General features: G+C 44.9%; 1 protein-coding gene across 1 annotated transcript in view; it reads left to right on the top strand.

The window, feature by feature from the left end:
- VPS13C (vacuolar protein sorting 13 homolog C) overlaps positions 1-27606 on the top strand; it is a 992635-nt gene that overhangs the window by 469203 nt on the left and 495826 nt on the right. The window contains exon 46 of the mRNA XM_030188422.1: positions 7402-7552. Within this exon, the coding sequence (XP_030044282.1) occupies positions 7402-7552 (151 nt within the window). The remainder of the gene's footprint in view (positions 1-7401; positions 7553-27606) is intronic.

Raw genomic sequence — 27606 nt, forward strand, 5'->3', positions numbered from 1 at the left:
TATTTCTCAGTCTCCAGTGTCTTGGTCTGATCATTATTTGATTTTTCTTTCGATTCCCGCATTAAGGAAACCTAATGGTTTTGCATCTAAGCTAACCAGAACCATAAGAAGTGCAATTGATCCTATAAAATTAAAAGATCTTTGGATACCAAGGTTGGATAATTTGGATACTTTTCTTCTGATGCTGTCAATTGGTGTGAATCTGAAACAGAGCATCTGGATCAAGTTGCTCTCTTTAAATTTGTTATATGTGTATGAAAATGTAGTGCTCCTTGTTTTACAGTTAAGTTGAGGTCTTTAAAGCAAAGAGCGCAAGTGCTGAAAATATCCGGACTCTGTGTCTCAGATGGAGTATCGGATGCATGTGACTACCTATCAGTAGGAGACACTGAAAGCAAAAATGTGTTTCTTTAATGAAGCTATTGCTAGGGCTTCGATCTTCCTCTCAACAGCTATTTTAGAACATTAAAGAACTATTTTCTGTGTTATCTTTGTGTGATATTTCATGTCAGGAGTTTGCTGATTTCTTTCAGAAGAAAGTAGAGGATATTGCAAGTTGTTTTAATAATTTGCCTTCTGAGCAGTCTAGCGGTGCGATGAATAAGTGGTTGGACTTCTTTACAATTTCTAAGGAGCAAGTAAAGACTGTGATGAGTAAGTTGAATCCTTCATGCTGTTCCCTAGATTATTGTTCCCCTGCAATTATTAAATATTTGATTAACGACTTGTTGTTCCTTTTAACTACTATTATGAACAAGTCACATCTGAGGGGATTGTCCTTAGGACTTTGAAAAAAGCTTCTGTTCGTCCTTTGCTGAAGGGTGGTGCACTTGATCCTAAACAAGTTGTGAACTATCGTCCTATCTCAACACTGAAGTTCATGGCAAAAATTTTGGAAAGGCTTGTGTTGGATCAGTTGCTCAATTTCCTTAATGTATGTCAATATGGTTTTAGGTTTAAACATTCAACTGAAACATTGTTGGTGTCTGTATTTTATGTGTGTGGTGAATGATCTTGTATGCTTGAAACTGTCCTATCTTTTAATGGTATTTCTTTTTTTCTAATTTTTTATTTATTTTAATTATTGGATGTACATCGCTGAGATCGTACGTTAGTATATTAAGCTGTATAGCAAATGTAATTAACTGTAAATATTTGATTTGATACATTCTGGATTTGATTGCGGTGAGGAATATTTAATTATTTTCTTGGAAATTTCACAGCCTTTGATACAGTTCACCATGAAATTATTAAGTAGGTGTTATTGTGGATTCAGAGTGGTTTTGATTATTTTTGTTTGTTTAGGTGAGGAAAACTCAACTTGGATTCCTATTACTACTAGTGTGCCACAAGGGTCCGCTCTCTCAGCTATACTATTTAATATCTATTTGATCCCAATTTGTCTTGTTCTCCCTAGTCCAGGCATTCAGTATAGATTTTATGCTGATGATGGTTAGGGTTTTTTCCCAGTAAAGCATTGTGTCTCCGATACTCTATTTTTGTGAAGATATGCTTGCAGTTAGGATCCTGGTTTAATACCAGCAGGTTGAGGGCAAACACAGATTTTGTTTTTGTTGAATTGATCATATCGTGGTCGTTGGTCCGGTGCAGTAAGCTTCACAGATACTGAGATAGTTTTCGCTTCAGAGTGTAGGTGTCTTGGGGTTCTATTAGACACTAAGTTAACTTTCAAATTGCAAATTAGGAATATTATCTTCAGGTTGAGATTAAGGCGTTTGAAGAAATTGTAATCTGAGGTGAATTTTCGGACAGTTTTGCAAGCTTTGATGATATCACTGCCAGATTATTGTAATTTATTGTACTTGGGCCTTTCTAAATTGATCATTCATCTCTTCAGGTAGTGCAAAATGCTGCAGCTAGGCTTGTGACAGGATTGTTGAAATTTGATCACATTACTTTCGCTTTGAAGGTGTCAGAACGAAGAAATGCTTACAGAGATTAGGAAAGCTGGCAAATTGAGCAATGCCATAATAATGGGTGATTTCAATTACCCCGATATTAAGTGGATAAATGTTACATCAAGGAGTGCCAGGGAGATAAAATTTCTAGATGTAATAAACTGCTTCTTGGAGCAGCTGGTCCAGGAATTGAACAGAGGGGGAACCATTTTGGATCTAGTCCTTGGTGGCATGCAGGCCATAGTGCTAGAGGTGGTGTTGTTAGATTCCCCTGGGAAACAGTGATCATAACATAATCAAGTGTGAGCTACTATCTGGGATGAACCTGCCAAAGAAATCTACTGTAGCTGCATTCAATTTTCGAAAGGGCGACTATAATAAAATGAGGAAAATGGTTAAAAAGAAACTAAAAGGATTGGGTGCAGAGGTTAGGACACGCGATCGGGTTTGGATATTATTCAAAACTGCCATCTTGGAAGCCCAGTCCAGATGCATTCCATGTATTTGCAAAGGTGGAAAGAACAGAAAACATCAGCCAGCATCGTTAAAGGGTAAAGTGAAAGAGACCATTACAGCCAAAAGATTGTCCTTCAAAAAATGGAAAAAGGACCCAAACAAAAGAAGCAACATAAACAATGGCAAGTCAGATGCAAAGCATTAATAAAGAAGGCTAAAAGAGAATGAAGAGAAACTTGCTGCAGAGGCTAAAACTCACAGTAACAACTTTTTCAGGTAAATCAGAAGCAGAACTACTACTACTACTTATCATTTCTATAGCGCTACTAGACATACGCAGCGCTGTACACTTGAACATGAAGAGACAGTCCCTGCTCGACAGAGCTTACAATCTAATTAGGACAGACAAACAGGACAAACAAGAGATAAAGGAATATTAAGGTGAGGATGATAAAATAAGGGTTCTGAACAAGTGAATAAGGGTTAGGAGTTAAAAGCAGCATCAAAAAGGTGGGCTTTTAGCTTACGTTTGAAGACGGCCAGAGATGGAGCTTGACGTACCAGCTCAGGAAGTCTATTCCAGGCATATGGTGCAGCAAGATAAAAGGAACGGAGTCTGGAGTTAGCGGTGGAGGAGAAGGGTGCAGATAAGAGATATTTACCCAGTGAACGGAGTTTCCGGGGAGGAATGTAGGGAGAGATGAGAGTGGAGAGGTACTGAGGAGATGCAGAGTGAATGCACTTATAGGTCAATAAGAGGAGTTTGAACTGTATGTGGAAACGGATAGGAAGCCAGTGAAGTGACTTGAGGAGAGGGCTAATATGAGCATAACGACCCTGGCGGAATATTAGTCGTGCAGCAGAATTTTGAACAGATTGAAGAGGAGAGAGATGGCTAAGTGGGAGACCTGTGAGAAGCAAGTTGCAATAGTGTAAGCGAGAGGTGATACGAGCGTGGATGAGGGTTCTGGTAGTGTGCTCAGAAAGGAAAGGGCGAATTTTGCTGATATTATAGAGAAAAAAACAACAGGTTTTAGCAGTCTGCTGAATATGTGCAGAGAAGGAGAGGGAGGAGTCGAAGATCACCCCAAGGTTACGAGCTGATGAGACAGGAAGGATGAGTGTGTTATCCACAGAAATAGAGAATGGGGGAAGAGGAGAGGTTGGTTTAGGGAGAAAGATAAGAAGCTCAGTCTTGGTCATGTTTAGTTTCAGATGGCGCTGAGACATCCAGGCAGCAATGTCAGACAGGCAGGCTGATACTTTGGCCTGGAGTTCGGCTGAGATTTCTGGTGTGGAGAGGTAGATCTGGGAGTCATGAGCGTAAAGATGATACTGATAACCATGGGATGAGATCAGAGTACCAAGGGAAGAAGTATAGATGGAGAAGAGAAGAGGTCCCAGGACAGATCCCTGAGGTACACCAACTGACAGTGGGATAGAAGTAGAAGAGGATCCACTAGAGTATACACTAAAGGTACGCTGGGAGAGATAAGAAGAAAACCAGGAAAGAACAGAGTCCTGAAATCCAAGTGAGGACAGCGTATCAAGGAGTAGGCTGTGCTCAACAGTGTCAAAAACAACAGATCGAGAAGGATGAGGATAGAATAGAGACCTTTGGTTCTGGCTAGGAACAGATCATTGGAGACTTTAGCAAGCGTTGTTTCAGTTGAATGAAGGGAGTGAAAGCCAGATTGAAGTGGATCAAGAATAGCTTTAGATGAAAGAAAGTCAAGGCAACGGCATTGAACAGCACGTTCAAGTACCTTGTATAGGAAAGGGAAGAGGGAGATGGGGCGATAGTTAGGACAGTTAGGGTCCAATGAAGGTTTTTTAAGGAGTGGTGTGACTACGGCATGTTTGAAGGCATCAGGAACAGTCGCAGTGGACAGTGAAAGATTGAGGATATGACAGATAAACGGGTGACAGTAGGAGAGATAGTGTTAAGTAGATGGGTGGGCATAGGATCAGAGGAACAGGTAGTTAGTTTCGAGGAGGAAAGATGTGTAGTTTCCTCTTCAGTGATTTCAGAAAAGGAAGAAAAGGAGGCAGGGGTTGGAGGGTTGATAGAAGGGACTAAGGGAAGGAGAGGTAGAGGTGACCTGGTTGAGAATTCAAGTTTAATCTTGTGAACCTTATCATGAAAGAACTCAGCCAGAGTCTGGGGAGAAAGTGAATGGGGGGGGGGGGGGGGGGGGGTTGGAGGTGAAGGCACTTTGAGAAGAGAGTTCAGTGTGGCAAAGAGACGACGAGGGTTTGAGCCAAGAGAATTAGTCAACTGGATGTAATAGTCCTGTTTGGACTGGAAGGAAATCAGCAAGAATTTGAAATGTATGAAGTCAGCATGGGCACGGGACTTCAGCCAAAGGCATTCGGCAGAGCGGGCACAGGAACGTAGGTAGCGGATTCTAGAGGTCAGCCAAGGTTGGGGTTTGGTACGTTTTACAGAACGGGGAATGAGAGGAGCAAGAGTATCCAGAGCAGAGGAGAGAATAGTATTATAGGAAGAGACAGCCTCATTGACAGACTTGGATAGCATAGTGGTAGAGAAGAGATTTGAAACATTGGAGGACAGAGTAGAACGGTCAATAGCCTGAAGATTCCTAAATGTATTGGTTAAGATTGGATGGGACTGGGGAGGAGGGTGTTTAAGTGTGAAAGTTATCAGATGATGGTCAGAGAGGGGAAGAGCTGAGGCACAGAAACTGGAGAGTGAGCAGTTTGAGGAGAGGATAAGATCAAGACAGTGGCCCTTCAGGTGAGTGGGGGCAGTGGAGCACAGTTGAAGATTGAAAGAGTGGAGGAGTGGCCTAGTGGTTGGGGTGGTGGACTCTGGAACTGGGGAACTGAGTTTGATTCCCACTTCAGGCACAGGCAGCTCCTTGTGACTCTGGGCAAGTCACTTAACCCTCCATTGCCACAGGTACAAATAAGTACCTGTATATGTAAGCCACATTGAGCCTGCTATGAGTGGGAAAGCGCTGGGTACAAATGTAACAAAACAAACAAACAAACAAAGAGGATGTTAAAGCAAGAAACTGCGAAGCATAAGAGTCAGAGGGATCATTAGCATGAATGTTAAAATCCCCAAGAATGAGGGAAGGAGATGAAGGTTCAAGAAAGAAGGAAAGCCAAGCATCAAAGTCAGTGAGAAAGGAAGAAAGGGACTTATCAGGGGGTCGATAAATGACTGCTACTCAGAGAGGCAGAGGAGCAAATAGACGGATGGAGTGGACTTCGAAGGAAGAAAAACAGTGAGACTAAGGTGGAAGAAGAGGGTGAAAGTAGTAGCCCAACACCACCTCCGCGGCCAACTGGGTGAGGAGTATGGGAGAAAAGATAACCTCCATGGCATAGGGATGCAACTGAAGCAGAGTCTTCAGGGTAAAGCCTGTGAGATAACCTGTGGGACCGTTAAATCACAAAGCAGCAAAAGGGGCACTCAGGGAGAACAAGGCCATAGTGGAGAAACTGAATGAATTCTTTGATTCTGCCTTTACGGAAGAAGATGTAAGAGATCTGCCTGTATCGGAAATGGTTATCAGGGGTGATGATGCGGAGGAATTGAAAGAGAAATATCAGTGAACCTGGAAAATGTATTTAGCCAAATTGACAAATTAAAGAGTAGAAAATCACCTGGACCAGATGGCATACATCCAAGAGTACTAACAGAACTCAGGCATGAAATTGCTGATCTGCTGTAAGTAATATGTAACCTGTCATTAAAATTGTCTGTAGTACCTGAAGATTGGAGGGTGGCCAGTATGGCCTTTCTTAAGTCTGCTCTTCTGGGTGACATATTTAAAGCAGCAATTTGGCCCTTGCTTCATATTTTTACTTCACACTACTGTTTGGACAAATCTACAATCAGAGCAACTACGTTTGACCAAGCTGTATTGGCCAACCTGTCTTTATAACATTGCAACTCACATGTTCTTCATGACTGAACTACACCTGTAACACTTTTGCAGTAGACAGCAGGACTCATGTACACAATCCTTCCTATCTCCCTGACAGTTACCTTTCTTGAGGTCTGAAATTGAGTAGCTCAGGAGACTGCTGTGTGTGGGAAGGGCTGCACATGCTCAGAACATTTATTTATTTATTGCATTTGTATCCCACATTTTTCCACCTCTTTGCAGACTCAATGTGGCTTACAGAGTTATTGTTGTTACATAGAGAATAGAATCGAGAGTTAACAAGTGGATATAAGAAGCAAAAACAATATTGATAGGTGCAGGTGTCATAGGGTAACGTGGTCGAGATATGAACAAGCAGATATAAGTGAAACATTTCTGATATTAGGTAATCGTTCATAAATGGATAGGCGGAGATGTCATAGAATATAACGTAATCAAGTTCGATAAACAAATATAGACACACACATTCCTGATAGTAGGTAAGGTTGTGATGTATTACATTGGTAGTAGCTGATCTTATTGGTATGCCTTGTTGAATAGGTGGGTCTTCAGGGATTTGCGGAAGTTGGTTAGTTCATAAGTAGTTTTTAAGATGCGTGGCAGTGCATTCCATAGCTGTGTACTCAGGTAAGAGAAGTTTGACGCGTGCGTTAGTTTGTATTTTAGTCCTTTGCAACTGGGGAAGTGAAGGTTAAGGAATGTACGGGATGACCTTTTAGCGTTCCTGGGTGGTAGGTCTATCAGATCTGACATGTAGGCTGGGGCATTTTCGTGGATGATTTTGTGAACCAGGGGACATACCTTGAACGCAATTCGTTCTTTAAGTGGAAGCCAGTGTAGTTTCTCCCTTAAGGGTTTAGCACTTAAGGGAGTTCTGATCTCATCACATTGAGTTCTGGAATTCTAATTGTTTTGTGTGATTAATCCTGCTGTATAAAGGAAAACACGTGTTACAGATGAGGAAACCATGCTAGTTCTACTGCCTTCATGAAACTTTGAGAATGCTACTTTTGCAGTATTTGAGCCGTGACCCAGATTATCTTATTTCCTTATTTTGATGGCTTTTATGAATATAAATGATTGATTTGCTAACAATTTCGTTATAGGTAGCTCTTAGTCAAGATGACCTAACTGTTCTTATGAGTATATTACTGGAAAATCTTGGAGAAGCTTCTTCACAACCCTCTACTTCCCAAACACATTCAGATGCCCAGTCAACAAAAGCAGAAAACAAAAGTGAAGCTGACATGGCTAAAGGTACATGAAATTTCGAACCATAGAGCAAATGTATCTGAGTTGTAGATTTATTAACAGTATTAGGTAGTATTTGTAACTGAAAAGACAATACAAAACCAAACCTAAGAAAGCTGTTTTTATCCAGTGTTTCGTTGACTGGAAAGGAATTATACTGAGTGACAAACGTTAGAAAAAAAGTACAGTTTGTTCTTGCATGTTTGATAAATGTACTGTACTGTGCATTTCTTTCAAAAGAGAGTCTAGGTGGAGAGCTTGATAGCGGGAAATCAAAGCCTCTTCATAGCATCATGGTTTGCTGCAGTACAGCGCTGTGTAACCCTAGTAGCGCTTTAGAAATGTCAAGTAGTAGTAGTAGTATATTTCTAGTACTGCTAGTTTAAAGTTAATATCTCTGAAAACAACTACTTGATTACCAGTGGATTCTGTGTTAATACCTTCCTTTAGCTTTTTCATCTGCGACTACCAACCTAAATTGTAAGTCTTTAATTACCACTTGATATTCTTAAATATTTATAACTACGGGACTAATTTTCAAAGCACATAGAGGGGCATTTTCGAAAGAAACGTCTAAGTTGGGATTTGGACGTCTTTGTAAAACGTCCAAATCCAGGGGCAGGAAAGAGCGTATTTTTGAAAAAAGATGGACGCCCATCTTTCGTTTTGAAAATACCAAGGATGTCCTTGGATTTGGACATCCTTAGATATGAACGTCTTTGACATTCGGCGATTTTCAAAACCAAAGGTGGCCATGTCTAAAACGTCCAAATGCAAGAGATTTGGACATGGGAGGAGCCATCATTTGTACTGCTCTGGTCCATCTGACATGCCAGGACACCAACCAGGCACCCTAGGGGGCACTGCAGTGGACTTCATAAAATGCTCCCAGGTACATAGCTCCCTTACCTTGTGTGCTGAGCCCCCAAACCCCCCCCACCCAAAACCCACTACCCCCAACTGTACACTGGTACCATAGCCCTTATGGGTGAAGGGGGGCCACCTATATGTGGGTACAGAAGGTTTCTGGTGGGTTTTGGAGGGCTCACTGTTTCCTCAACAAATGTAACAGGGGGTATGGGCCTGGGTCCGTCTGTCTGAAGTGCACTGCAGTACCCACTAAAACTGCTCCAGGGACCTGCATGCGCTGTCATGGACCTGAGTATGACATCTAAGGCTGGCATGTAATATTTTTAATGATGTTTTTTGAAGGTGGGAGGGGATTAGTGACCACTGAGGGAATAACGGGAGGCCATTCCCGATTCCCTTCGGTGGTCATCTGGTCATTTTGGGCACCATTGTGTGCCTTATTCATAAGAAAAACATGTCTGGGTGAAAGTGTCCAAGTATTAGTCATGGATGTCTCTGCTTTTTTCGATTATGGCTCAAAGACGTCCAAGTCTTAGGCACACCCAAGTCCCGCCTTTACCATGCCTCCGATACGCCCCCTTGAAATTTGGACGTCCTTGCGATGGACTTCAGTTAGAGACGTCCAAAATCAGGTTTCGATTATACCTTTTGGACATCTTTGAGAGATGGACGTTCAAGTACCGATTTATGTCGGAAGATGGACATCCATCTCTTTCGAAAATGAGCCTGTTAGACTTCCATAGTAACCTATGGAAATTTGTAAGTCTAAGTGCTTTGAAAATATGCCTCTAAATTTCTATTTATATCTAATAGAGGAAAAGACTTCGGTTGTGCCTTTGACTTAGGTATTTATCAGAAAATTGGTAACTGCCATCATTAGTCATAAAAAACTCCACCTTCCTTTAATTTCCTAAAGTTTTACTTACTTTTCAAGTTTTTCTTTTAAACTTTTCAAAATTATTTTCTTATCGCACAGATTCTCCGAGGACAAGCAGGCTGCTTGTTCTCACTGATGGGTGACGTCCACGGCAGCCCCTCCAATCGGAAAACTTCACTAGCAAAGTCCTTTGCTAGTCCTCGCGCGCCCGCGCGGCCGTCTTCCCGCCCGAAACCGGCTCGAGCCGGCCAGTCTTCTTTTGTCCGCACTCGGTACGGTCGTTTTTTCGCCGTGTCGAGCCCCGGAAAGTCGACCTCGCGCGTCCAAAGTTTTTTTGAGCGTGTTTTTTCTTCGGAAAAGCTTTGTTCTAGTGCGGGAAGTGCTCCGGAAACCCTCCCCGGGTTTCGTGTCAATCCTCCCCGTACTTCCAGCTTTTTGCCCCGATAAGTTTTCTTTCGTCGTCGGGGTAGGCCTCTTTCGTCCTCGGTCGAGATTTTTCTCCCTCTAAATTTTTGGTGCTTCAATTTTCGCCATTTCGGCTTTTGATTTCGCCGGCGTGATTTTTCCGCCCATGACATCGAAGCCTTCCAGCGGCTTCAAGAAGTGCACCCAGTGCGCCCGGGTTATCTCGCTCACTGATCGACACTCGTCGTGTCTTCAGTGTCTGGGGGCTGAGCACCGCCCTCAGAACTGCAGTCTGTGTTCCCTGCTTCAAAGGCGGACTCAGGTAGCGAGACTAGCCCAGTGGAACGTGTTGTTCTCGGGCTCTTCGTCGGCATCGGCACCGGGATCTTCGAGTGCATCGACGTCGTCAGCGTCCAGACCATCTTCCTCGGCCGCCCTTGCATCGAGTGCATCGAGGCATCGGGCCTCTGCATCGGCGCCGAGACATCGGATAGCTGCATCGACGTCGGTGGTACCGGGACCTCGTCTCCTGATGTCGTCGGACGGTGGTACATCGAGTGGAGTGCAGGTGAGGGCTGTCCATTCCCCTGCTGGTGGCGGTGAGCCCTCGGGTGGGTCTCCTCCTACCCTGAGGGCTCCTGCGGTACAGCCCCCCCGAGATCGACCCTCTGCGGTCTCGGCCCCGAGGAAGCGACGGATGGATTCTACGTCCTCCTCGTCGGTGCCGGGGAGCTCCGGTGACATGCTTCGGAAGAAATCGAAGAAGCATCGACACCGGTCTCCTCCCCATGTCGGCACCGAGAGCTCTGGGTCGCCGAGGGATTCGGCACCCAGCAGGCATCGGCACCGAGAGGACCGCTCACCCTCTGTTCAAGAGGTGTCGATGCGCTCCACTCTGGACAGCCCGGAACAGCCTCCTCGCCCGGAACAGGTTCTGACGTCGACGCCTGCATCGACCTCTCAGCCTTTTTCTGCAGCCACTCTGAACGAGAGCCTCCGGGCCGTTCTCCCAGAGATTCTGGAGAGCTGTTGCGCCCTACCCCTCCGGTACCGGCGGTGCTTGCGCCTCCGGTACCGTCGAGCGTGGCGCCGGCTGGCCCATCGCCCAGGTTGAGGTCCCCGACGTCGGTACCGCGTGCGGTACCGACCGCGGCCACCTCCCAGGAGGGCTCCCCGACTACGTCGGCGGAGGGAGCTTCGCCGATGCGGGCGAGGGAGTCTTCCTCTCGACGCCCCCGTCGTGGACGTGGTTCCACTGAGTCGAGCAGGGCGAGGTTGCAGACACAGGTTCGGGAACTTGTGTCTGACACCGAGGGTGAGGCCTCGTGGGAGGAAGAGGAAGACGCCAGATATTTCTCTGACGAGGAGTCTGAGGGTCTTCCGTCTGATCCCACTCCCTCTCCTGAAAGGCAGCTTTCTCCTCCTGAGAGCCTGTCTTTCGCTTCCTTTGTCCGGGAGATGTCTACGGCCATCCTCTTCCCGGTGGTTGTGGAGGACGAGCCCAGGGCTGAAATGTTTGAGCTCCTGGACTATCCTTCTCCACCTAAGGAAGCGTCCACTGTTCCCTTGCACCATGTCCTAAAAAAGACATTGCTTGCGAACTGGACAAAACCCTTAACTAATCCCCACATTCCCAAGAAGATCGAGTCCCAGTACCGGATCCATGGGGACCCAGAGCTGATGCGCACTCAGTTGCCTCATGACTCTGGAGTTGTGGATTTGGCCCTAAAGAAGGCTAAGAGTTCTAGGGAACATGCTTCGGCGCCCCCGGGCAAGGACGCTAGAACCTTAGACTCCTTTGGGAGGAAGGCCTACCATTCCTCTATGCTCGTGTCCAAGATCCAGTCTTACCAGCTCTACACGAGCATACACATGCGGAACAATGTGCGGCAGTTGGCGGGCTTGGTTGATGCTCTTCCCCCCGAGCAAGCCAAGCCTTTTCAGGAGGTGGTCAGGCAGCTGAAGGCGTGCAGAAAATTCCTGGCCAGAGGAGTTTATGACACTTTTGATGTTGCGTCCAGGGCCGCTGCTCAAGGTGTGGTGATGCGCAGGCTCTCATGGCTGCGTGCCGCCGACCTGGAGAATAGACTCCAGCAGCGGATTGCGGACTCGCCTTGCCGTGCGGACAATATTTTTGGCGAAAAAGTTGAACAGGTGGTAGAGTCTCTCCACCAGCGGGACACCGCATTCGACAAATTCGCCCGCCGGCAGCCTTCAGCCTCTACCTCTACAGGTAGACGATTTTTCGGGGGAAGGAAGACTGTTCCCTACTCTTCTGGCAAGCGTAGGTACAATCCTCCTTCCCGACAGCCTGCGGCCCAGGCTAAGCCCCAGCGCGCTCGCTCTCGTCAGCAGCGTGCGACTCAGCAAGGCCCCGCGGCTCCCCAGCAAAAGCAAGGGGCGAGCTTTTGACTGGCTCCAGCAGAGCATAGCCGACATCCAAGTGTCCGTGCCGGGCGACCTGCCAGTCGGAGGGAGGTTGAAAGCTTTTCACCAAAGGTGGCCTCTCATAACCTCCGATCAGTGGCTTCTGCAAATAGTCCGGCAGGGATACACCCTCAATTTGACATCAAAACCTCCAAATTGTCCACCGGGAGCTCAGTCTTACAGCTTCCAACACAAGAAGGTACTTGCAGAGGAACTCTCCGCCCTTCTCAGCGCCAATGCGGTCGAGCCCGTGCCATCCGGGCAAGAAGGGCTGGGATTCTATTCCAGGTACTTCCTTGTGGAAAAGAAAACAGGGGGGATGCGTCCCATCCTAGACCTAAGGGCCCTGAACAAATATCTCGAAAAAGAAAAGTTCAGGATGCTTTCCCTGGGCACCCTTCTCCCCATGATTCAGCAAAACGATTGGCTATGCTCTCTGGACTTGAAGGATGCCTACACACACATCCCGATACTGCCAGCTCACAGACAGTATCTGCGATTTCAGGTGGGCACACGCCACTTCCAGTACTGTGTGCTACCCTTTGGGCTCGCCTCTGCGCCCAGGGTGTTCACAAAGTGCCTAGCTGTGGTAGCAGCGGCACTCCGCAGGCTGGGGGTGCACATGTTCCCATATCTCGACGATTGGCTGGTAAAGAACACATCAGAGGCAGGAGCCCTGCAGTCCATGCAGATGACTATTCGCCTACTGGAGCTACTGGGGTTTGTGATAAATTATCCAAAGTCCCACCTTCTCCCAGCGCAGAGACTCGAATTCATAGGAGCTCTGCTGGATTCTCGGACGGCTCGCGCCTATCTCCCAGAGACGAGAGCCAACAACTTGTTGTCCCTCGTCTCGCGGGTGCGAGCGTCCCAGCAGATCACAGCTCGGCAGATGTTGAGATTGCTGGGCCACATGGCCTCCACAGTTCATGTGACTCCCATGGCCCGCCTTCACATGAGATCTGCTCAATGGACCCTGGCCTCTCAGTGGTATCAGGCCGCCGGAGGTCTAGAGGACGTGATCCACCTGTCCACGAGTTTTCTCGAATCCCTGTATTGGTGGACGATTTGCTCCAATTTGACTCTGGGACGTCCCTTCCAAATTCCTCAGCCACAAAAAGTGCTGACCACGGATGCGTCCCTCCTGGGATGGGGAGCTCATGTCGATGGGCTCCACACCCAAGGAAGCTGGTCCCTCCAGGAACGCGATCTGCAGATCAATCTTCTGGAGTTACGAGCGATCTGGAACGCTCTGAAGGCTTTCAGAGATCGGCTGTCCCACCAAATTATCCAAATTCAGACAGACAACCAGGTTGCCATGTACTATGTCAACAAGCAGGGGGGCACTGGATCTCGCCCCCTGTGTCAGGAAGCCGTCAGCATGTGGCTCTGGGCTCGCCGTCAAGGCATGGTGCTCCAAGCCACATATCTGGCAGGCGTAAACAACAGTCTGGCCGACAGGTTGAGCAGGATTATGCAACCTCACGAGTGGTCGCTCAACTCCCGAGTGGTGCGCCAGGTCTTCCAAGCGTGGGGCACCCCCTTGGTAGATCTCTTCGCATCTCGAGTGAACCACAAAGTCCCTCAGTTCTGTTCCAGGCTTCAGGCCCACGGCAGACTGGCATCGGATGCCTTCCTCCTGGATTGGGGGGAGGGCCTGCTGTATGCTTATCCTCCCATCCCTCTGGTGGGGAAGACTTTGTTGAAACTCAAGCAAGACCGAGGCACCATGATTCTGATTGCTCCCTTTTGGCCGCGTCAGATCTGGTTCCCTCTTCTTCTGGAGTTGTCCTCCGAAGAACCGTGGAGATTGGAGTGTTTTCCGACCCTCATCACACAGGACGAAGGGGCTCTTCTGCATCCCAACCTCCAGTCGCTGGCTCTTACGGCCTGGATGTTGAGGGCGTAGACTTTGCCTCTTTGGGTCTGTCAGAGGGTGTCTCCCGCATCTTGCTTGCTTCCAGGAAAGATTCCACTAAGAGGAGTTACTTCTTTCAATGGAGGAGGTTTGCCGTCTGGTGTGACAGCAAGGCCTTAGATCCTCGCTCTTGTCCTACACAGACCCTGCTTGATTACCTTCTGCACTTGTCTGAGTCTGGTCTCAAGACCAACTCCGTAAGGGTTCACCTTAGTGCGATTAGTGCATACCATTACCGTGTGGAAGGTAAGCCGATCTCAGGACAGCCTTTAGTTGTTCGCTTCATGAGAGGTTTGCTTTTGTCAAAGCCCCCTGTCAAGCCTCCTACAGTGTCATGGGATCTCAATGTCGTTCTCACCCAGCTGATGAAACCTCCTTTTGAGCCACTGAATTCCTGCCATCCGAAGTACTTGACCTGGAAGGTCATTTTCTTGGTGGCAGTTACTTCGGCTCGTAGAGTCAGTGAGCTTCAGGCCCTGGTAGCCCAGGCCCCTTACACCAAATTTCATCACAACAGAGTAGTCCTCCGCACTCACCCTAAGTTTCTGCCAAAGGTCGTGTCGGAGTTCCATCTGAACCAGTCAATTGTCTTGCCAACATTCTTTCCCCGTCCTCATTCCTGCCCTGCTGAGCGTCAGCTGCACACATTGGACTGCAAGAGAGCATTGGCCTTCTATCTGGAGCGGACACAGCCCCACAGACAGTCCGCCCAATTGTTTGTTTCTTTTGATCCCAATAGGAGGGGAGTGGCTGTAGGAAAACGCACCATATCCAATTGGCTAGCAGATTGCATTTCCTTCACTTACGCCCAGGCGGGGCTGGCTCTTGAGGGTCATGTCACGGCTCATAATGTTCGAGCCATGGCTGCGTCGGTAGCCCACTTGAAGTCAGCCTCCATTGAAGAAATTTGCAAAGCTGCGACGTGGTCATCTGTCCACACATTCACATCTCATTACTGCCTGCAGCAGGATACCCGACGCGACAGTCGGTTCGGGCAGTCAGTTCTTCAGAACCTGTTTGGGCTTTAGGATCCAACTCCACCCCCCGAGGGCCCTGTTTGTTCTGTTCCAGGCTGCACTCTCAGTTAGTTGGTAAATTTTTTAGGTCAATCTCAGTTATGTCCTCGCCGTTGCGAGGCCCAATTGACCATGCTTGTTGTTTTGAGTGAGCCTGGGGGCTAGGGATACCCCATCAGTGAGAACAAGCAGCCTGCTTGTCCTCGGAGAAAGCGAATGCTACATACCTGTAGAAGGTATTCTCCGAGGACAGCAGGCTGATTGTTCTCACAAACCCGCCCGCCTCCCCTTTGGAGTTGTGTCTTCCCTTGAAGTGTATTGTCTTGCTACATACTGGACTGGCCGGCTCGAGCCGGTTTCGGGCGGGAAGACGGCCGCGCATGCGCGGTGCGCGCGGGCGCGCGAGGACTAGCAAAGGACTTTGCTAGTGAAGTTTTCCGATTGGAGGGGCTGCCGTGGACGTCACCCATCAGTGAGAACAATCAGCCTGCTGTCCTCGGAGAATACCTTCTACAGGTATGTAGCATTCGCTTTACTGCAGTATGGTGACTTAGCTGTTAATGTTTTGTTCTACAGTGCTTCTCTGTATCTCTTCTTCAGGAGCTGCCTTTCTTATTATACCAGCGCTAAACAGTCATCTGAAAATAAAAGAAATAATAAAAAAATCATCTCTTCTAATTGTAAATTGTCCTCAGGCAAACATGTAACTTATAGGGCTTACCCATGGTTTGATCTGCAGTTTCTATAAAAACATTTTCAAAATGGCATCAGTGGTTTAACTAAAATGCCGACAGTGCTCCACCAATCTGAGCTCACTTCCTGATGACTCCATATTTTGTGTTGCTAGAGATTGCTTATTTTCATGACAGAAACTATATTTAACTAGAAGAACCATTAATTTTTTAAGGACTCTCTGGTCCATGTTTACATTTAACCCTGAAGGTTGTAAACTTTTCAATCCAAATATCCATTTCTGCTCCCTTTGTAGCAATAACTAAGTAAAACATTAGGAGCTTAAATGAAGGTGGAAGTTTTTATGACTTATGATGGCAGTTAACAATTGCTTGATAAATATCTAATGCAAAGGTATAACTGAAATCTTTTCCTCCATTAGGTATAAATAGAAATTTAGTCATAAAGATTTAAGAATATCAGGTGGTAATTGAACACTTACAATTTAGGTTGATTAGTTATATGTTAAGAAGTCTGTAAGCCTTGAATATTGTTGAGATGTGACTGACAGAAATATTAGAAGCTTTTAGGAATAAAGTCCATTTTTCTTCTAGTGCACAACACAAGTTCCAGAGTCATTGATCCAGATGGTTTTTGTAATCTTTATTTTTTTATTAATTTTGCCTTGTTACAAAATAAGTTCAAAATTTCACTTTTATAGAAATACTAGTAAAAAAGGCCCGTTTCTGACACAAATGAAACGGGCGCTAGCAAGGTTTTCCTCGGAGTGTGTATGTTTGGGAGAGTGTATGTGAGAGTGACTGTTTGAGAGTCAGAGTGAAAGTGTGAGTGTGTGAGAGAGAGAGTGAGTCTCTCCCTGAGCCCTGCCCTCCCAATCCATGGCCATCCATGTTTCTCTGTCACCTGCCCCCTCCATTCATCCCTATCCTGCATTTCCCCTCTCTGCCTGAGGCCTGCCCTGCAATCCATATCCATCCATGCCCATCTGTCCCCTCCATTCATCCCTATCCAGCAATTCCCCTCTCCCTGAGTCCTGCCCTTCCAATCCATGCCCATCCATGCTCCTCTGTCACCTGGCCCCTCCATTCATCCCTATCCAGCAATTGCCCTCTCTCCCTTAGGCCTGCCCTGCAATCCATATCCATCCATGTCCATCTGTCCCCTCTATTCATCCCTATCCAGCAATTTCCCTCTCTCCCTGAGTCCTGCCCTCCCAATCCATGCCCATCCATGCTCCTCTGTCCCCTGCCCCCTCCATTCATCCATTTCCAGCAATTCCCCTCTCTCCATGGGCACTGCCCCCTCCATTCATCCCTATCCAGCATTTCCCCTCTCTGCCTGAGGCCTGTCCTGCAATCCATATCCATCCATGCCCATCTGTCCCCTCCATTCATCCCTATCCAGCAAGTCCCCTCTCCCTGAGTCCTGCCCTTCCAATCCATGCCCATCCATGCTCCTCTGTCACCTGGCCCCTCCATTCATCCCTATCCAGCAATTGCCCTCTCTGTCTGAGGCCTGCCCTGCAATCCATATCCATCCATGCCCATCTGTCCCCTCTATTCATCCCTATCCAGCAATTTCCCTCTCTCCCTGAGTCCTGCCCTCCCAATCCATGCCCATCCATGCTCCTCTGTCCCTTGCCCCCTCCATTCATCCCTTTTCAGTAATTTCCCTCTTTCCCTGAGCCCTGCCCTCCCAATCCATGCTCCTCTGTCCCCTGCTGCCTCCATTCATCCTTTTCCAGCAAGTCCCCTCTCTCCTTTCCATGGCCCCCCCCCTCGCATCCATGCTCCTCTCTCTCCCATGTCCCAGCCTGGCCCGCCCTCTTCTCCCCCCCCCCCCTCGCATCCATGCATCCCTTTTTTGTTTTTTAAATTCTTTTTAACTTTACCTCCGTGGCGTTTCCGGCAGCGAAGCGTCAGGGAAGGAGGCGGCGCTCCCGACGTCTAGCTTTCCCTTCGCTGTGTTCCGCCTTTTTTTGAAGGCGGAACACAGCGAAGGGAAGGCTAGACGTCGGGAGCGCCGCCTCCTTCCCTGACGCTTCGCTTCCGGATTTGTTTGTTTAGACGCGAGGGCGGGGCAGAGACGGCTGGGTGGCTTCACACCACGAACGCCACGAACCCTACAGCCAGGGACTCAGGGAGTGACGTCAGATGGCTTCAGAACGTTGTCCTCATTAGAACGTTCATGGTGCGTTTTATTATATTAGATATGTAAAATTCAAATTCTCATTAACAAACTATTCAGTCTAAACCATCAGAAATTGCTAAGTACATAAGTAGAGACAGACCGACGGTCCATCAAGCCCAGTGTCCTATTTCTAACAGTGGCATTCTAAGTTACAAATACCTGGCAAAATCCCAAAATAGTGCAATACATTTTATGCTGCTTATCCTAGAAATAAGCAGTTGATTTCCTCAAGTCCATTTTAATAATGGCTTATGGACTTTTCTTTTAGGAAGCTTTCCAAACCTTTTTTATTGGACATAATTTAAAACATTTCTTGATCAACTTTCGAAGGTTGCCCTTCGTCAGATTGGAAATAAGCAAATGTTGGTAGATGACAGTATATATGTGAAACATCAAAGCATTTCGATGATAGTCTAACAGGGTGGGGGTGGATAGGTGAGAGACAGGAAGAGTCGGGTGGCTGAGGGACAGGGAGATATGCATGGAGATAGGGTGACAAAGCAGTACAATTTTATGGTTTATAATGGGCTAGAAAATGATCCATAATTTATAGCCAAGCCACAAGATACCACCGTATCTGCTCTGACCCAGGGGGCAGAGACAGACACCTTGGAATCCTGACTGCATCCTTCGAACAGAAAGGCTACAACCCCAAAATAATCTCCAAGAATATTGCCTCCTCCCTCAAAACACCCAGAGAAAATCTACTACAGTACAAGGAAAAAAAGCCACAGACAGAATCCCCCTTATAGTGACATACAACCCAGAGCTGGAAAAATTAAGAAAAATCATAAAAGATCTACAGCCTCTACTCCAGGAGGATGAATTACTGAAAGAGATATTCCCATACCCACCAGCCACCCAACTTAAAACACAAGCTAATTTAGAAGTAAGCTCCCAACACAGACTCAAAAAGAAAAGAATGGCACACATCCTTGCAATATATCCAGCTGCAAACTATGCCAAAACATTTCACAGGACTCCACTGTCATTCACAAAGGAAAAATATTCAACATTAAGGAATCTTTCACATGCTTATCTTCCAATGTGGTATATGTCATTCAGTGTAAAAAAAATGCAATGAAGGCTGCTACGTTGGAGAAACAAGTCAGATGCTAAAGAAGAGATTTAATTTACATAGACACCATATGAAAAATGCTAGTACCAATAAGGATGTCACCCCTGTAGGCCAGCACTTTACAGAACCAGAACACTGTACCAGTGATTTCATGGTAAGAATCCTGACAGGGAATTTTAAAACAATACAGGAAAGTAAGACCTTTGAAGTCAGAATGATTAAATATTTTTACACCCACCAGACAGGACTTAACAAAGATCTGGGTTTTCTAGCCCATTATAAACCATAAAATTGTACTGCTTTGTCACCCTCCTATCTCCATGCATATCTCCCTGTCCCTCATCCACCCGACTCTTCCTGTCTCTCACCTATCCACCCCCATCCTGTTAGACTGTCAATGAAATGCTTTGAAGTTTTACTTATATATACTGTCATCTACCAACATTTGCTTATTTCCGATCTGATGAAGAAGGGCAACCTTCGAAAGCTAATCAAAAATGTATTATGTCCAATAAAAAAGGTATCATCTTATTTTATTTTCCATGTTTTATTTTGTTTTATTTCCATTGATTACCTTTAAAAGTGGACTAACACGGCTACCACACCTCTATACTCAAGCCTTTTTAAAACCCCGCTAAGCTAATTGCTTTTACTAGATTATCTAGCAACGAATTCCAGAGCTGAGTGACGATACAGTTTTCTCTGATTCGTTTTAAATTTATTACTTTGTAGCTTCATTGCATGCCCCCAAGTCCTAGTATTTTTGAAAAGAGTAAACAAACGATTCACGTCTACCTGTTGCATTCCACTCATTATTTTATTTCCCCTCGGCCGTCTTTTCTCAAAGCTGAAGAGCCATAACTGCTTTAGCTTTCCTCATAGGAAAGTTATCCCTTCCCTTTTATCATTTTTGTCACCCTTCTCTGTACCTTTTCTAATTCCACTATATCTTTTTTGAAATTCATGACCAGAATTGCACACAATATTCGAGGTGTGGTCGCACCATGGAGCGTCACAAAGGCATTATAACGTCATCGTTTTTGTTGTTCATTTCTTTTCTAATTATACCTAACATTCTATTTGCTTTCATGGCCACCACCGCACACTGATCAGAGGATTTCAACAATAGTTCTGCAGGTTCATTTTTCAATTATATCAATACTCTTGGATGAATACCACCTGGTCCTGGCAATTTGCTACTCTTCAATTTGTCAAATTGCCCTTTTACATCCCCCAGATTTAAAGAGCTTTCATTCAGTTTCTCTGACTCATCAGCGTTGAATACAATTTCTGGCACCGGTATCTTTCCCAAATCTGCCTCGGTGAAGACCGAGGCAAACAATTCATTTAATCTATCCGCTATGGCTTTGTCTTCCCTGAGTGCCCCTTTTACCCCTTGGTCATCTAGCGGTCCAAATGATTCTATTGCCGGCTTCTTGCTTTTAATATACCTAAATAAATTTTTACTATGTGTTTTTGCATCCAACACAATCTTTTTTCAATGTTCCGCTTTGCCTTCCTTATCAGCTGTTTGCATTTGACGCCATTCTTTATGCTGTGCTGTTTCTTATTATTTTCAGTCAGATCTTTGTTCCGTTTCTGAAGGATTTTCTTTTAGCTCTAATAGCTTCCTTCATCTCACTTTTTAAGCATGCTGGCTGTCGTTTGGTCTTCTTTCCTCCTTTTTTAATACATGGAATATATTTTACCTGGGCTTCCATGATGGCATTTTTGAACAGCATCCAAGCCTGATATAAATTTTTGACCTCAGCTGCTCAAGTTTTTTTTCCACCGTTGTTCTCATTTTATCTTTGTCTCCTTTTGAAAGTTAAATGCTAACGTATCGGATTTCCTGTGTGTATTTACTCCAAAGCCAATATCAAATCCGATCATATTATGATCACTGTTATCAAGCGACCCCAGCACCATTACCTCCTGCACCAGATCATGCACTCCACTAAGGGACTAGATCTAGAATTTTTCCTCCTCTTGTTGGCACCTGTACCAGCTGCTCCATAAAGCAGTCATTAATTTCATCTAAGGTTCTAAGCACTCCTATAGAATATTTTCTATATTGTTGGTGAGGCCTATAAAGCGCCAAACAGATTTGGTGGAAGTCTTATGTAGTACAAAAGATTTATTTATTCAAGTAGAGACTTAAGATTTAATCACCATGATTTTGCTTGTGAAGTATTGTATCTGTTAATTGCTCTGAAAAAGTAAATACAATTCAATTGTGCATTAATATGACAAGTTAATTTATTTAGCATTTCTAAAGTAATTGCTGAATGTTTTCATTTTTAATTCAGTCTGAAAATCCAAAAAAAGAGAATAATGATCACTTAATTTTTCTGAGGGAAGCTGAGAATTGAATGGTTCATTAATTTTCATTCATCATACACATCACTTAGTAATAGTATTATGCATAAACAATGGTTTTATTCTGAAGAATTATTTAATTTAAATACCAAACTGGGGAATTTGATTTCTGCACTGCTTTTCCAGTGAAAGACATGAGATGTAAAATATATATTACTTAAAACAGATAATGTTAAAAATGCACATTATTGAAAACACATTGCAACAGTATAATTTAAGAACTCTTTTAACCATATTGACCCACTATCCACACTTTATCACACACTAGCAAACTTAAGTGGATAATACTACTGAATATCAAAATGTTAAAGAGAAAAGCCTCGAGGTCCGTGATAATACAACACCCTAGTGGAACGTTCCATGGAATGCTCCCTTATCACGTCATTTAAACCTTGCTCAAGGCTGTTCACACTGGACCTCATTCATTCATGGACAAAAATCCTTTCATTCTATGTTTTTTATTATGCTAAATATTTTTTCTATTTCTTTTTATATATGTAAAACCTCATACACCATACAGCAAACTTATCTGTTCCAGCGCACTTCTGGATGCCAATGGGGCCCATTTCACCCTCCGGCTTCGTCAGGGATAAAGTGCTGCAAAATAAGAACTGATTCTCAAGATCCACAAAACTTTTACATTATATTTTGTTTGATATCTTGTATGACTCGCTCCTTGCCTTTTAACTTGCAACCACCATTTTCTTCCAGGCTAGCTAACCGATGTCAACTATGACGTTGTATGTATGCGTTTGTTTACAAATCAATGACCTTGTCATGTCCTGCTTCTGGCCAATTAAATCTTGTTCTGTCTGTCAATCACAATAGGGCTGTCTCAATTTATCAGTGCTGTGCTTATAACACTTATGAAATGTGGTGCTTATAACACTAGTCAACTATGGCACTAAAAATCTTTTCAACAACCACAATAAAGCTGTCTCTATTTATTGGCGCTGTGCCTGTAACACTAGTCAAGTAAGGCTCCCAAGAAATTCAGACACACTAAAATGGTATTGAAGAGAGAGAAAAAAATATCCCATTCCACTGACACATTCAGTCCCCCAGGTTCTAAGGAATCAATTTGTGAAGCCAACGTTGCTCACTCCCTTTCAAAGACTTATCTCTGTCCCCTTCTCATATTGAGAGTAAAATACACTCTTATTACTCAACATTCAAATTCATCAAAACTGTGTTTAAGTTGTGTGGAATGCATTACTAATGGTGCCATCATCTTCTGATTTAACATACAAGAACGATGCTCACTCAATCTAATGCTTAACTTCCTTGTGGTTTTGCCTATATACAATTTACCACATGGGCACTGTAAGGCATATACCACAAAATCCAAACGACAGTCTGTTCTATATTTAAGTTGAAAATTTTCACCATTACTAGGAATAGTGAATTCATGACATTCTGTCATTATGGCACATTCCTTACATAAGCCACATTTTCGATGTCCCACCTCAAGTGGCGCCGGCTTCCCTGTGCTGAATGACAAATAAGCGGCATTTTAAAATCTCTCTTAAATTTTTTTTTCTTCTCAAGAAAGCTACCCGCAAACTTTGTTGTTTGAATACTGGGTGAGAATGCACTATATCCCAGTTTTTTCAAATGATATTGCCACAACCTCCTCCCCACTCCTCCCCTCAACTTCTGTGTCTTTATTTTTTTGAGGGACATCCATTCATTACTGGTCCCTGTCATTGTATTTTGCTCTTTTAGAGCACAATTTTACAGCAGAGTTATGATAACCATGTGCACATAAAGTGTTAGAAAAAGTTCTGGCCTGTTGTGTGTAGACTTCTGTTTCATTACAAATACGTTTAAATCTTAATAACTGGGAAAATGGTAAACTTTTTTAAATTTCTGTGGATGACAGCTCTCATATCTTAACAATATGTTGCAATCAGTTTCTTTCTTACAAACTTTAGTAAAGAATTTACCTTCAATTATTTTAATTTCTACATCTAAAAATGAATCTGCTTCTTTTTAGAATTCATTTGTGGGACAACAATTGCCAAATTGCAGGTATTTAACCATTTCACAAAGTTCTCCAAAGTCGGAATATCTCTCTTCTATAGCAAGAAGACATCATCGATAAATCTCTTCCACATAAAGATTTTATAACTGAAATGGGTACCTTCAAGCCATTGTTTTTCAAAATCAATAATGAACAGCTTTGCTAGTGTACGGGCACATGTTGCGCTCATTGCAACTCCTGAGATCTGTAAATACAAATTTTCAAACAAAAAATAATTTTCTTTTGATACTATAGTTTTCTTTTTTTTTTTAACCATTTATTTTATTATTTTCATATATAAACATATCAAAACATAGAACAATTTTAATACAACCATATTGCTAGGCACATTGCTTGGACTGTTTCCCATTTCTAGTTCCACTCATTTGACTTCTCAAAACCCCTCCCACCCTTTCCCTCCCCCTCCCCCCCCCCCCCCCCCCCCGGCTTGATCTACTCAGTAATGCCTAATATTTACTGTCCCTTAGTGTCTCGGGAGGATAACCACTGTTCATAGAGCTTCCAAGTCTTTTGATGTTGTATTAAATGTCCATTCCGTAATGCTGTGAGTTTGGACATAAGGCAAATATAATCTAATTTCTGCAGGACTTTCTGAAGGCCCGGCAGTGATGGTTGTTTCCAAGCCGCTGCTAATACCAGCTTGCCTGCCACAAACAGTTGTCCAGCAAACTGATGTATTGGGTTTGGAACTCCTTTAGGTTTAAAGTGTAGCAGACAGTAATCCATCTTCATTGGGTAGGATATCCCAGTGACCTCAGATAGAAATTTCAAAAGCATAGTCCAGTATGTCTGAGCGTGTGTGCAGGCCCACCAGATGTGGAACATGTCTCCTATACCATCGCACTGTCGCCAGCATGTAGCTGAACATCCTCTAAACATCTTTGCAATGCGATGTGGGGTATAGTACCAGCAATATAATATCTTATGTCCATTCTCGATCATAGAGCTGTAAATCGAGACCTTAAGCAGAGATTTAAATGTTAATTTCCATTGTTGAAAAGTATATGTTTCCCTCAGGGCTTTATTCCATATAGCTAAATAATGTTCTACGGGGTTGGAGTATGAAAGCAACGCTTCATAGAGTCTTGATATGCTCCCCTTACCTCCCCCTCTCATCATACTCATTTTTATCTTAGTTTCTGATAGGTTAAGCTCATCTCTTGCCCTTCGCTTTATAAAGTCCTGTACTTGGTAATATTGGAAAGCCTGCAAGGAGGATAAACCATGTTCCCTGCAGAGCTCCTCAAACGCTATCGTCTTATTCTCCTCCCACATTTGGCCCAACGTACACAGACCGATATCTTCCCAGCTACAATAGGCTGTGGTATGCCTTCCTGGTGTAAAGTGTGGAGCAAATCTAAGGTACATGTGCCGAAAATACTTGCGTCCTGGAAAAAACTGTTCTCGCACCCCACTCCAGGTGTGCAAGGGCCACTGCATCAGCGGCGGACATCCCTTGATGAGCTCATCCAACTCCTGTTTAGCCAGCTATGGAATAGCCCTAAGCGGGAAGGGACCCACCCAGCCCTGCTCCATCTTTATACTTAACTTTTCTGTGTCTGTGAACCAAGCCGCTATTGTTCTAAGATGTGCCGCCTGGTAATACAGGGTGATAGAGGGGACCCCCATCCCTCCCTGCTGTCTTGGTTGGTACATAACTTCTCTTCTAACTCGCGGTGGTCTTTTTTTCCAAATAAATGAGAAGATGTCCCTCTGGAGGCCTCGTAAGAAGCTATCTGGGATGGAAATCGGTAATGCCATAAAAAGATACAATATCCTTGGGAGTAGTACCATTTTTACTGCACTTATCCTCCCAACCCAGGACAACTGGAGACCCCCCCACCTTTGCAAGTCTTGCAGCAAACGCTTCGCTATCTCGGGGAAATTAACCTGGAATAACTCCTTAATGTCTCTGGGAATATTAACCCCCAGGTATCGAATGTATCGCGATGCTCATCGGAACGGAGTTGCATGCTGTAGACGGGATTTTTGTTCAATGGGAATATTTATGTCAAGCGCTTCAGATTTGTCTAAATTAATCTTAAACCCCGAGACTTTCCCGTATGCATCTAGCATCTCTAATATTTTCGGAAAGGAGGTCTCAGGGTCTTTCAGCATCAGCAAGACGTCATCTGCAAAGAGAAGCGTCCGCGTTTAGATTCTACCCAATCGTGGCCCCTTTACTTCTGGATGTGTCCGAAGCCTAACCGCCAACGGCTCCATTACAATGGCGAAGAGCAGGGGGGATAATGCACATCCCTGCCTTGTTCCTCTATATAAATTGAAGGGCTCTGTCAGTCTGCCATTTATTCTAATGGAGGCCTGAGGTGTTCTATAAATTAGACGAAGCCAGTGGAGGAAACGCCCGGTGAATCCCATTTTATCTAGCACTCCAAACAGGAAGGACCAGCTCACTCTATCAAACGCCTTTTCGGCGTCTAGTGACAGAATGCATAATGGAGACCGTGTGTCCTGTGCATGGTATACCAAATGTAGTGCTCTACGTATGTTATCGAATGTTTGCCTCTCATGCACAAAGCCTGCCTGATCTTCATGAACTAGAAAGGGTAAATGTTTTTGCAGTCGTGTTGCCAAAATCTTTGTGAAGATCTTATAGTCTATCCCTAACAGTGAGATAGGTCTATAAGATCCACAGAGCTGTGGATCCTTCCCTAGTTTATGGATGACCGTAATATTGGCCAGATTCCAGGTTGGCGGGAGCCCCGAGCTGGTCTCCAAGGAATTAAACACTTGCAATAATAATGGGGCTAGAAGCTTCCCAAATATTTTATAGAATTTGCTAGTGAAGCCATCGGGTCCCTGAGCCTTTCCTGCCGGGAGCTCCTTAATAGTGTGAATAACCTCTTCCATTTCAATGGGGTGCGCTAGCATCTGAGTGGCACTAGACGCCAGTCTTGGGAGCTCTAGCCCCTCTAGGTAGTCTGTTATCTCTGTGTGATCTGTCTCCTCGCCTCTAGTGTATAACTTCTCATAAAAGTCTTTGAATGCTAACTCTATATAATCAGAGTCTGTATGGGTGTCCCCTCCCACATCTCTTAGGCTCGCAATTATGTTGCGGTTCGCTTGCTGTTTTAGCCTATAGGTCAGAAGACGACTAGCCTTATTGCCAAATTCGTAGTGGGTCTGTTGAGCCTTCTGAAGACCCTCGGAGATATCCGCCAGCTCCAGATCACAAATTTGATTTCGCAGCCGGCGAATACCATCCAAGCTCGCCTGCATATGTTCCGACCCACCACTATGAAGCCTGGCTTCTTCCTGTTCTAATTGTTTCCGGAGAGTCGCCTCCTTTGACATTCGCTGTTTCCTAGTATGTGCCTTCAGCGCTATGAGGTGACCCCGCATGACTGCTTTAAATCCCTCCCAGACTATTATCGGTGTGAAACTGTCCCATTATCGTTGAATTGGATATATTCTTTAATATTGTTTTCAATGCTAACTAAATTAGCCGGATCCTGCAAAAGAGCATCATCTAGACGCCAGCTTTTCTGTCTCCCTCGCGTGTTGAGTAATGTCAACTGCATCAGAACCGGGGAGTGGTCTGACCAGGTCCTAGGTAAAATCTGCTGTGTCCCCATCAACCCTGCTACCGCTGCTTCTCCTAGCCAGTAATCAATCCTGGAGGATGACTTGTGGACTGCAGAGTAGTAGGTATAGCTACGCTCTCTTGGGTGTACTTGTCGCCACAGATCTATTAGATGCCAATGATTCACAAATTCGTGCAATCTTGCTCTATCTCTTCGGCCATATTGTATGCTACTCAAGGAATTGTCTAGATGGGCCTGCAGGGTAAGGTTAAAATCCCCCCCCCCCCCCCCCCCCCCCCAACCAAGAGGGAGCCCTCTACGTGTTTCTGGAGTAGTTGGTCTATCTCAGAGAAAAAACCTTCTTGCTGTGTGTTCGGTCCATATACGTTTACTATAGTGAAGATCTGTCCTAATAGCGAAAACACCACCAGGAGATATCTTCCCCCCCCGTCTCTGATCACTTTAAGAATGTTCCAGGGTTTATCACCCACAAATGCCATCATTACCCCCTTACTCTTCGTGTTGTCACTATTGGACGCAAAATATATATGGGGATATTTCTTATGGTGACATAAGTATTCATGTCTGGATAGTAAGTGGGTCTCCTGCACTAGGACC

This window comes from Microcaecilia unicolor, chromosome 1 (genome assembly GCF_901765095.1).
Source record: "Microcaecilia unicolor chromosome 1, aMicUni1.1, whole genome shotgun sequence".
Taxonomy (NCBI): domain Eukaryota; kingdom Metazoa; phylum Chordata; class Amphibia; order Gymnophiona; family Siphonopidae; genus Microcaecilia; species Microcaecilia unicolor.